Source organism: Suricata suricatta, chromosome 5, assembly GCF_006229205.1.
Source record: "Suricata suricatta isolate VVHF042 chromosome 5, meerkat_22Aug2017_6uvM2_HiC, whole genome shotgun sequence".
NCBI classification, from domain to species: Eukaryota; Metazoa; Chordata; class Mammalia; order Carnivora; family Herpestidae; genus Suricata; species Suricata suricatta.
The window spans coordinates 26,833,186-26,845,535 of NC_043704.1; the positions used below are offsets into that span (position 1 = coordinate 26,833,186).

At 37.2% G+C, this 12,350-nt stretch overlaps 1 protein-coding gene across 3 annotated transcripts in view; it reads left to right on the plus strand.

Annotated features, from left to right (window-relative positions):
- The window catches only part of C5H21orf91 (chromosome 5 C21orf91 homolog), a 32,000-nt gene that overhangs the window by 14,526 nt on the left and 5,124 nt on the right, over positions 1 to 12,350 (plus strand). For all 3 annotated transcript variants that reach the window (XR_003908565.1, XM_029939116.1, XM_029939117.1), the window contains exons 3-4: positions 10,049 to 10,585; positions 11,602 to 11,664. Coding sequence is in view for 2 of the 3 variants with exons in the window: in XM_029939116.1 (XP_029794976.1) it covers positions 10,049 to 10,585; positions 11,602 to 11,664 (600 nt within the window). In the remaining variant the exon portion in view is untranslated. The remainder of the gene's footprint in view (positions 1 to 10,048; positions 10,586 to 11,601; positions 11,665 to 12,350) is intronic.

Here is a 12,350-nt window from a genome sequence, read left to right on the forward strand (position 1 = left end):
TATGTACATTTTTATGCATGTCTGATTAAATCCTTATTTCATTGTAGTTTAAATTCCCAGAGGTAGACTTTTAGATCAGAGCCATGTCCCAGTTTGCAGTCCTATCATTTGTTTTAATGGCGTCCATTACTGCTGAATAATACCATGTAATCTTCCAATTAAAAAAAAGAAAACTATTTGTTTCATGATGGGAAAATTTTATTGTATGTTAGTTCTCCAAACTTTGTTTAATTCTTTCTACTTTAGAATTACTATGGTTCAATTATAGCACCGTCACAATATTTCTGTTAGCGTTATGCAATATGATTTATCAATTATTATTGTTTTTTAAACATTAGTTTCTCTTATCAAATGGTTAGTGAATAGTAATGATTGTTTCCCATCAGCCTGAATTTTTACCATTTACTACCTATAGTAGTAAGTGACTTATAAATGTCTTCAAATTCACTAGCTAATATGTCTCTATTAGATGCTACTATTTAGCATTGATTTAAGGAATAGTCACTAGAATTTCAGGAACCGGGATTCAAATTTATGCAAAGAATTGAAATGCAAAACTGAGGTTTTAAAATAGCTGTAAGCCAACTTTTCATTTTGTTTTTCTCATGTGTAAGAAAATAAATCATTCATAACTTACTGGGCAGACGAGGTTTCAGGAGATAAAGGGCAAAGAATTCATATGTCTATCACATTTCTTGCTTTGGAACCTATAATTTTACTTTGTCATTATGTTTTGCCCCTGTTTATCTGGTGTTACTATAAAGGTGGATTTTTTTTTTTACAGTCTCTCTTTTAAAGTAACATGTATCATTTTAACTTTATCTTTAGCAATGTTTAGAGTTTTTGTTTTTTTCTGCAAATTAGTGTCTCTTTGTGACACATAAGACCACTCAATCATACTACAGCTAATTAGAGTAACTTTTTTCTTAAGTTTATTTATTTTGAGAGAGAGAGAGCACAAGCTGAGGAGAGAGGCAGAGGGGAAGGTGAGGGGAGGGAGAGGGAATCCCAAGCAGGTTCCACATAGTCAGCGCAGAGCCCAGTGTGAGGCTTGATCCCATGAACCGCCAGATCATGACCTGAGCTGAAATCAAGAGTTAGACACTTATCTGACTGAGCTACCCAGGCATCCGTAATTTGAGTAAGTTTTTAGGAGTCTTTTGCAGTTTCGTGCACAAAAACACTTTTTTAGTAAATGTCAGTATATTCAGTTAGAGCTCTTTTGGAGAAAATGGAACAAGTAGAGGCTTACCTGAGTCAGTTGGATTACTGACTTAAGACTTTTTATAGTGTAACTTTAATTGTACCACTTAAAAATTAGTCTAAATTTGACATTTTAATGTACTAGACCAACGAATTTAGCTTTTTATATGGTATGCTACTGTGAGCTTAGTAGCCCATAGTAAACCATTAGTAAGAACCTGGGACAGCTTCTATCCATGTTTTCATCCCAAGAACCCTTTTGTTTAATTACCTCCAGAGAAACTACCCTATCCAATTTGGTAGCCTTACCACAATGTGGCTATTAAGCTTAATTAAAATTAGATACGGTTAAATTTTTAGTTCTTGATCATGCCAGCTATATTCAAATACTTAATAACTACATGTGGCTAGTGGCTACAATATTGGGTAAGATATAAATCATGTCCATCATAGAATCTTCTATTGGACATTGCTTGTTAAAAAATAGGTAGCTAGGAGAGCCTGGGTGGCTCAGTCAGTTGAGTATCCAACTCTTGGTTTTGATTCAGGTCATGATCCCTGGGTCATGAGATAGAGGCCCATGTTGGGAGATTCTCGGTCTCCTGCCCTCTCCTCTGCTTGTGTGCGAGCTCTCTCCCAAACAACAAAAAAACAGGTAGCTAAATTAGGGAATAGAATTGAATGTGGACTTATTTTTTTGTACTGTTAGTAATAAACAGCTGTTACGTAGGTGTGTTTCCCCAGTTTTCCAACTGTTAAAATGAAAAAGTAAAATTCACTGAGAGGTTTTCTTTTTGACAAGGCATTTGTAGTTTATATATTTTCATTACCAGACCTCAACTCCTTCATTATTAGAGATTGAAGTTTATCTTTTAACATTATCTCTCTGAGCTCTTTGCTTACTGAAATTTGCCCTTTTAATTCATTTCCTGGGTTAAGCTATTTAACTGTTTAATCCTTCTCCTAGCACATACAGAAACTTTAGAATAGAATAAACATCTCTAAGCTGCAGTCTGCTGTCTAAAGACCACCTGTTGGTATATCTTTCTTTAGGGCATTGAGTCTCAAAATGTGGAAAAGCAAGTTGCTGAGCCCATCTGTATATTGGCTTACTGTGGTTGCCAGCAATTCCATCTGCTAAATGCAGTGATAAGCAATTACTTACTACTTTTAAACAGTATGTCCAGTACTTGAATATGACACACTCTTCAGTGACTCCTGAGTTAGCTCAAGGCATGAGTGGGAGGGAATAAGACACTTATTATCACAGTACTCACTAAGGCACCCCGGGATCCAATAAAAACAGAAGCCTGGCCTATTACGGGTGTGGAAAGGAAGTAGGTGTTCCAACTATGTATCCTTGCCTTCCTGCCTTTGGTTTAATTTCCCACCTTTAGTCCCGTGGCAGGATAGACAATCTGAGCATCCTCCCACTGAGTGGCTGTGAAGGGCAATAGATATAATGGTAAAAACGCTTGTGGAATCCTAGCTTGGCTGCTTCTGCTTGCTCATCAGATGCAAACCAGCCTGGTCGAGTTAGGTGTCAAAGCATGATTGGGACAAGCAGTTTTTACACCAAAGCAATTCAGACCTTTATGACTGCACAGTCTTGATATAGTACACATGTCACTGGCCAGCGTGGCTGCAAAGCCTGCTGGGTCATAGGTACCCTGCATATTCAGGAAGGAAATGATAAGAACTGTTTTGAATTAAAGAAGCACTTGCCCTATTTTCAGATGGCAGCTGCTTCTCACTACTAGCCAGTTGCTGCCAGATCTTCAGATTTGGCTTTTAAGAGAAACCAAGAAACTGAAAATTTTAAGTAGATATCTTTTTTCTTTTAATACATTTGTAGGCTAAACAAAACTTGTCTGCAGCATGGATGGACGTAGGTGTGCTACATCTATTTATAGAGCTTTTCTTCTGTTCCTTTTAATGGAAATGGGAATCTGATCTTCACAAAGAAGTAACATCTTAATCCTTTAAAAGTCTTTCTTAGCACAACAAAGTTTAGCCCTCCTCCCATTTTTACAATTAACACTTTAAAGATGCTCAGGATTACTTCTTAATAGGAGCAGAACATAAACATTCAGGTCCTTGTACTCCCTTTCTCAGCAACCAAGATAAGATCATCATAAAAAGAAAAACACCTTAACTCTTGGAGAATTCTTTAAACTGGGCAAAGTGTGAGTCTGCATAGAAAAGATTGTGAAGCAGTACCACACAAATTGTTGCACAAATGTTGGTCATGTTTGAAGGCAGTATGTTTCAAATTTCTTCACAGGATGTTAACAGCCTGGAAGTTAAATTTGTCGCTAAAATTTCTTTGCCTTATTTAAATATTAAGAACGAACACACAAACCCACATTTTGGAAAACCAACACTGCCAGTCATCTAATGCTGTTTTATGTTTGAAGTAAAAATGAAGAGCTTGCTCTGTTAGAGCTGTCCGGTCTACCCGTGATGTGCTGACGAGTGCATTCACAGCTTTACATCCAGCTACTGGCTGTGTTATGTTTGCTCTGTCTAACTGGCACCAAATTATATCAAGCCATTCCTTCGATTGGGAAATGAAGTAAGTAATCAAATTCAAGATGAAATCTAATGGATGGAGTCTACTAAGGCAGGATTCGAGTGAGTCAGATGACGGAATTCAGGGATGTGTAAAGTAGAAAGCCATGTGGCATCAATGAAGTCCACTGAGAAATGGGTGCTTTTTGACAGGACCAGCTGGTGAACCATCAAGAAAAGAGTACTTTGCTCATCTCAGTACCACCAAATCACAAGTAAGGTCTTCTTCAAGAGACTGGGGGTGAAATCCAGAATCCTGCTGGGTGGCTCAGTAGGTTAAATGCCGACTTAGGCTCAGGTCATGATCTTACGATTCGGAAGTTCAAGCCCCGCGTTGGGCTCTGTGCTGACAGTTCAGACCCTGGAGCCTGGTTCAGATTCTGTGTCTTTCCTTCTCTCTGTCTCTCCCTTGCTCATGCTCTCTCTTTCCTCAAAATAAATAAACACTAAAAAAAATTTGGGGGGATCCAAGGATAGTGGTACATGCAGTATGACTTGCTAAGTGTTTGGGTTTCATGCCAATTTTTTTAGTGTCATTTGGAGTCTCATTAGTGGAAAGAGATGTGTTGCTACAATAGGCAGATTAAATATAAGCATGGAAACATCCTTATTTTAAAAGGCGATAGTGGTAGGTAGAAAAGTCTATATTTGAGTGACTTTTGCTCTTCTATGGATTTAACCAAGTTTTCTTAAAAGTAAATTGATCCTAAAGAGGGACTTAAAGAATAGAAATGGGGATAGCATGCCAGATGGGTTAGTGGGAGGGTTTTCAACGTATGTGAGAATGGCATAACAAAATCAGAGATGAAAGTGGGAACAGATAAAAAAGAAAAAAACTATTGAATAGGAATAGCTTAACTTTTTAAAATACCCTCTTTCATACAGAAATATGCTGCCTGTATAAATTCCTAAATGGCCTCTCGTCAGAGGAGCTAGTACTTTTAAAAAAGCTATTATGGTTTCCAATTAGGGTCTTGGTTCTCTAATAATAATGACTTCCTGACCAAAAAAACCACATGGACATTTTTGAAGTATGTTTTAAAGAAGTTTCATAATAGTTAAGATGTCAATTACATTGGCCTTCAACATGTTTATTAGTGCGGAAGCTGTAGTGCAGTTGTTGTTGAATTGGTTTGGAAACTCCTTTATAACTCTGCTCTTCAAAAATATCAACTCATTTAATTGCATTTAGATTCATTCCTTTTCAAAAGCTGCTGAGAAAACAAATTAGTGCTCAGAGCAGTTTACACTTGTAAACACAATTAAAATTGAAAAGTCAGTAGGGAAACTCACTGGGATCTCTGATAATAGCAATAGTTGTTTCTCTTATAATAATTCGAGCTGATGAAGTGGAAAAAAACAAAATCACTTCAAGAGTTTATAAAATGGCACGTATATTGCTGATACAAATTAAGTGGGCTACTCACATTCTTTTCTAGATTAAAAAGCAATTTGTTCAAGTATATGGAGTAGTCTGTGTATTACACTTTTTGAATGTTTCGTTACCTGTGCTACTGCATGGGATATTTTAAACCATGTTTATAAAACAAACATTTTCAAATTGAACTTTAAAACTCAAGTCAAGTTTTAAATCTTTAGTGAGCTTAAAGAAATTAAAGGTAATAATGAGCTACAGTTTACGTAAAAGTCTTATATATTCGCTACACGTAAATTTTTATTAAAATTACACAGTTGAGTAGAAATTTGTGGCTTTGCCTGGCAGATTGAATGATACCACAAGATTGCCATCTGTGTATCAGCTCATCAGTGCTTCAGACTACTGGCCCATTAAAACTAAGCAGGAATAACTTCACTGAGGATGGCTTTCTTTATTTAATCTCTGAGTAGTCTGGCAAAACTGCACGTCCTGCTTCCTCTGCCCAGGATGGACAAAAGTCCATTGTAGTAGACCTTGAATGACAATCGGTAGTAAGTTTGTTTTGTTTTGTTTGTTTTAGTATAATTTAAATTTTCCTTTATTCATTTAACTACTTTTTCTTGAGTATTCGCCATGTGCCAGGCATGTGCCCTTTCTCGCAGAACTTACTGATAGCCAGAGGTAAAGGCCAGGGAAGAGGCCCTCGTGGAGTCTGGTGTTCTCAGCCAGCCCAGATGTATTGCAGCAAGAACCAGACAGGAGATGGTGATGACCCAGACAGTTCAGTGAGAGGGGTGATCAGGTAAAGCAGGATTTGGGATGTTGTACTGCTAGATTTTATGGGGAAAAGAATCCTCTAACATGGACAGCAAAACAGTTGGGATAAGTGAGGGAAGGAGCTGTCCATGGGGACACCTAGGATTCTTCCTTGAACAGTTGGTGGTGCCAAACTCAGGAAGAGAATCAGATTTAAGGTGTGGGCACTTAGAATGGAGGAAGAATGTTGTTCAGGAGGTGTTTGAGGAGCCCATTGGCCATCTAAATATAAGTGTTCCCTATATTCAGAACTCTTTCTTGCCCATGAAACTGTTTTATCATGTGTTTTATTTTTCTTTTAGAAAATATTTGCTTTTGAGAGATTGTATGAGCAAAGGAGGGGCAGAGAGTGAGGGGACAGAGAATCCAAATAAGGCTCTGTGCTGGCAACAGAGAGCCCGATGCAGGGCTCAAACTCAATGGCTCATGAGATCATGCCCTGAGTGGAAGTCAGACACTTCACCAACCGACCCACCCAGGCACCCCTCATCTCTTTTATAGGTGACTTTTACTCCTGAATATCTGAAAGAAATTAGTTATATTCATGTATTTGCCCAGTAAATTGAATATTGTTCTCTGATTTGCTATTCATCCCAAAAGACTATTTATATGCATGTAATCATGTTCTTATCTGAGTTCCTAGCATTAATTTGGAGATTTAGGTAAAAAGTAAAAGAAAAATTATTTTTGGGTGCTTGGGTGCCTCGGTCAGTTAAGCAACTCTTGATTTCGACTCAGGTCATGATCCCACAGTTCGTGGGTTCAAGCCCCACATGGAGCTCTGTGCTGACAGCGTGGAGGCTATTTAGGATTCTCTCTCACCTTCTCCCTCTGCCCCTCCACTACTCTTTATCTCTCTGTCAAAATAAATAAAATTAGGGGCGCCTGGTGGCTCAGTCGGTTAAGCATCTGGCTTTGGCTTAGGTCAGATCTCACGGTTCCTGGGTTCAAGCCCCACGTCGGGCTCTGTGCTGACAGCTAGCTCAGAGCCTGGAGCCTGCTTCAGATTCTGTATCTCCCTCTCTCTCTGACCCTCCCCTGCTCGCACTGTCTCTCTGTCTCTCAAAAATAAATGAAAGGCATTAAAAATTAATTAATTAATTAATTCAATAAAATTAAAAATTAAAAATATTTTTCAAAGAAAAGTTATATTGCACAAATTACTAAGAAGGAACATTAGATAAGAAAAATCTTTTACTTTAGAAGCCTACTTTGTCCTTCAAATAGACATCTGTTGACCTGCTGTTGAAGCTCTGGGTACATCAGGAAATTCATTGTTTCATACAATTTTTTATCTTTTGTCAGTACAATTTTTGAAGTTTCTAAATAAATACCAAAAGCCCATAATATTTAACATCAAAAATTAACTTCTGTAGCATAATTTAAACCTTTTTTTATTGCTAAAGAATCTCTTTTCATATAGACCAGTGTAACTTAAAATCTGCTGTGTTTAATAGAATCAACTAAGCAATGGCTTCGAGCTCTGGGAGTGGACTGAGGAGGAGACCCTTGACCATTTGGGGATTGGTTAGCCATCTGTTGGCAGTGACACTGAAGGCAGGTTGCAGAATAAGGCAGCTCTTGAATAAATCTTCCCGAATTAGTAAAGTAAGCAAGTTCAGGTTCTCTACCTACCTACTGTTTATCCAGTGCAGTAAGTATTAGAATCAAACAGCAGAGTGAAGCTAGCTATTTGGGCTATAATTTTGTACTAGCTACATTTTTGTCTTATTTATGGCCAAAAACATATGTAATAACAAACCTTTTAATATTTTTATTCTAAAAAGCACGATTTGGGGCACCTGGGTGGCTCAGTCGGTTGAGTGTCTGACTTTGATCAGGTCATGATCTCACGGCTCATGAGTTCAAGCCCCGCATCAGGCTTTGTGCTGACAGCCCAGAGCCTGGAGGGTGCTTCAGATTCTATGTCTCCCTATTTCTCTGCCACTCCCCTGCCCACACTCTGTCTCTCTGTCAAATAAATATAAAAAAAATTTTTTAAATAAAAGCAAGATTTGTGAACTTCTTTTTCATGTTAATTTACCCAGTCTTGAAGTTGTACGGTTGTGTTATCAAATAGAGCTTTGAGGGTTTGCACTTAAATATTTTAATTTTGCTAGAAATTTGACCTAATCAGACAGTAACTGGTAAACACACACACACACACACACACACACACACACACACACACACGCGCGCGCGCGCGTGCGCACAACTGCAGTACAAATAGCAAAGGGTTAAATAAAATGCATGTGAAATTCTGTTTAAGGTCTGTTTTTGTACTCAACAGAAGACGCAAGGCTGAGATATTTGAGTTTGCCTTGTGAGAGCAGCTGTCCCCACGGGCTTACACTATCATTGTTCAGGAGGTGCACTCACATAGCTCACTCGTGAGCAAAATGATGGCCCATTTAGCCCTGGTTTTGGCAAACTCAGCAGGTCCCACCATTGGCTGATGTTACATCGTTTTAGGAAAATTAATACTTAAAAGCACTTTTATACCTGATTTAATACCATTGAGGTGCAAATGCTTCATTATGTTACTACTAGCCAGAGATTCCAGTTCAGTTAATAAAATTGTTGCAACCTCAGTTTTTAAAACAAAGGATGAATGCAGAATGTAATTTTTTCTGATAAGTCAGCTAAAACTTTTTTTTTTTAACCTAGCACCTGAGTGGCACTCCACTTACCCTATTTTCAAAGCTAAGCAGATTTAGCCTGGTTAATTCTGGCAGGCATTAATTTTCAACTCGACATCCCTTATTCACTTTCAGTATAAACATACTGCTGTTTGACTTTAATAATATGACTTGAACTTATAAAAATGGAATCCTGTATTCTGTATTATGAAATGTATTACGTGTTTGAAAATGTGTTCTATAATCTGTAGTTTAAAAAACAATTGAAATGGCATACTTGAGCTTACTAAAAAGTTGGGAAATAGAAAAGTGTGATAAGAATATTTCCACTATTTATAGTATATAATGAACATTTGTGAGTTGAAGAATTATACTCGTTATTGTATTGGAGCAGATAGAATTTACCGCTATATGAAAATTGTAATGCATTTCTTCTAGAGGATAAAATTATCTGATAAAGTTTTAGTAAGCTAAACAAATGTGAACATTTTAGATGCTTTCATTTTCTTAAAAAAAATAAATCTAGGGGCACCTGGGTGGCTGAGTTAAGTGTCCAACTCTTTTTTTTTTTTAAGTTTATTTATTTTGAGAGAGAGCGGGCAAGCAGGGGAGGAGTAGAGAGAGGAAGAGACCGAGGATCTGAAGCAGTCTCTGTGCTGAGAGCAGAGAGCCTAATGCAGGGCTCAAACTCACGAACCATGAGATGACTTGAGCTGAAACCAAGAATCAGTTGCTTGACCAAATGAGCCACCCTAGAGCCCCAAGTGTCCAACTCTTAATCTCAGCTCAGGTCTTGATCTCAGGGTCATGAGTTCAAGCCCTGCATTGGGCTCCATGCTGGGCATGAGACCTACTAGATAGAATCTAGATAGATAGACAGACAGACAGACAGACAGATAATCTAGTTCATTGACTTTATGAGGCTTTTATTCATGTGTATTTTTCTGGTTATGGTGAATTCTTCTCCAATAAAACATAACGATAATTTAAGAACATGATCGACTATGTTTTTATTGGGAAAAGTTATCCAACATTTCTCTTAATTAGCCTTAAAATAGAAATTTTTCCAAGTGTGTACTTCAGGAGGCTTAGTGAAGGACACTATACTCTAAAGGCCAACATTTTGTAAATGTAAATTGCTGGTTTGGCAGTACTTTTTTTATATTATATGCAGTAACATGCCTCTGGACCAAGGTTTAAATTGAATCAGTAAGTCCTTAGAAAGGCTTATTATTAATATGAATTTAATATTACTGAATATATAGTTAAACTGAAGCAGATATTATTAGACCATATTTTGTTATTAACTCCAGTATTCTTTAGAATTTTTCCTCTAATTCACAAACCTGAAGACTGAGACCCATGTTTTACTAAGATCTTTATATACTCTTACTGCAGCTTTTAAGAAACAAAATGTTGTCTTTTATTTTTTTCTCTATAGGAGTACCAAAATCTAATCTCTTGCACACCAGATCGTTAAGGGGCCATAAAGACTGCTTTGAAAAATACCATTTGATTGCAAACCAGGATTGTCCTCGATCTAAACTTTCAAAAAGTACTTATGAAGAAGTTAAAACTCTTTTGAGTAAGAAGATAAACTGGATTGTACAGTATGCACAAAATAAGGATCTGGATTCAGATTCTGAGTGCTCTAAAACTCCCCAGCATCACCTGTTAAGTTGCAGGCATACGCCTGATAAAAAGTTCCTCCCACAGTTGGACTCTCAAGTACCAAAGTATTCTGCAAAGTGGGTAGATGGGAATGCAGGCGGCCTCTCAAACTGTTCACAAAGAATCCTGGAGCGGCGGGAAAGTACAGACTTTGAGCTTGCTGTGGTGCCCGATTCAGGTGCCACTTTATGCCACGGTGGTGTATTGTGGCCGCATCGTCACAACCAGGCCCAGAAAAAAGAAGGAATAACCTCTGGTCCAGAGGCTAGTGTCCAGCCCCACCATCCACGTTACAGCAGAGAGGAATGTAAGTAAAATGGGGAGAAGAGTAAAGGTTGCAGTTTTGCCGGCTTTGCTCTTTTTACACTTTTATGTATGTGATATGTCAAGAATTTTGCTCTAGAATTACAGATTTTATAGAATATTTAAATGACAATTTCACCCTAGCAAAAATGAGATGTCTTAAATTCTCCATCGGTCCTCTCAAATACCCCTTAATATGTCCTAAAGCATTCAAATTCTGCAGCCCCTTCATCTTTTTTAATAAATTTAAAATAAGTAAATTTAATAAATTTACTAAATGGAATTGACAAAAAGAATTGGAAGTTTGAAGTCCATGTAGTTTAGAAGTACATCTTCAACCATCGGCTAACATACGTTGTCACGTCGCTCATTGCTACAAGACGAATTTACTGGGGACGGCATTGCAAAAGCAAAAATCTGACATTTCACTAAAGGACAAATGTAATGTTTGCACTTATTTTAAATAAGTTAGGGAAAGTGACCCATTCAATTTTCATTTATTTCTGCAAAAATTCAACAGAAACTGAGACCATTCTAATTGACTTTAAGTCAAGGGATTTTAAAACTAGAAGGGACTTTGGGTGTATTTTTATGCAACTTCTAAATTCTACATATGAGTTATCTAAGGTTATATAATGAGACAGATCAGTTTTTCAAACTATTTCCACAGGACTTTAGTGTTTTCCCAACTGTGGATCATTAACTATGTAGTGCCTCAGCATAATCCACTTGGTGAGTAGTGACTTCTAGCACTTTACTAAGTATTCTTTGGCAGACTTTTGATTCTGGTGGAGGTGTACTGGGAGTGATACATAAAATCTGTTTCTTGCAGTGAGTTGTGGTTAGAATTTGAAAATATCCTCCACACGGTAAGAGTTAATGAATGAATCCTGGAGTACAGGTGAATACTCTAATGGCAGTTTAGTGAATGTTTTTCTAAGTAGAATATGGTATTGGTGATGCAGACAGTTTATTTTCCCAGGTTACTGTAGTAATAATTAACATATTTTCATGTTTCAGTGAATTCGATGACTCTTGGTGAGGTAAAGCAACTGAATGCAAAGCTCCGACAAGAAATACAGGGTAAAGATTCAGTGTCAATGTTTTATGCATGTGAACATTTTGATGCAGAAAATCCCTCACGACATGACATTCTTAGCTTTATCTGCATTTAAATTCAGAAACGGGATCAGAACCTATTGGAACTTCCAGAGCAAAAAGAATAAGCAAACAACTCCTTTATCAACTAAAGGGGAAATAAGTTTTTCTTTCTTAAGTAAAAATGGAGATAACTAAACCCTCCTCTCTTCCTAGCATTTTATTATGCCAGGCACTGCCTGAGTGTGCTTTCTAATAGTTCCTTAAGGTTGTATTAACCCTGTTCTGTGGAGTTTTTTAAATTATAAACAATGTCAAACACAAAAGTGGTAAGAATATAGTATAATGAACGCCTTGACCCATCTTCACCAGCTTCAACTATTATGAAAAGAATAGCTAATTTCCCCTCATCTCTGCTTGTACCATTCCTTTCACCCCATGTGCAGCATGGATTATTTGAAACAGATCCCAGATAAATTGTTTTGTCCACAAATACTTCAAGATTTTTTCTGAAAGATAATTTCTTTTAAAGGTAATCACAAACTCATTATCACACCTAAAAATAATAACAACAAAAAAACAGCTGGTAATCTTTTAACATCATCAGATATGGTGCTAACACTAACAACAGTTAATGTTCAAATTCCCCAGCTGTTTCCTTTTTTGTATGT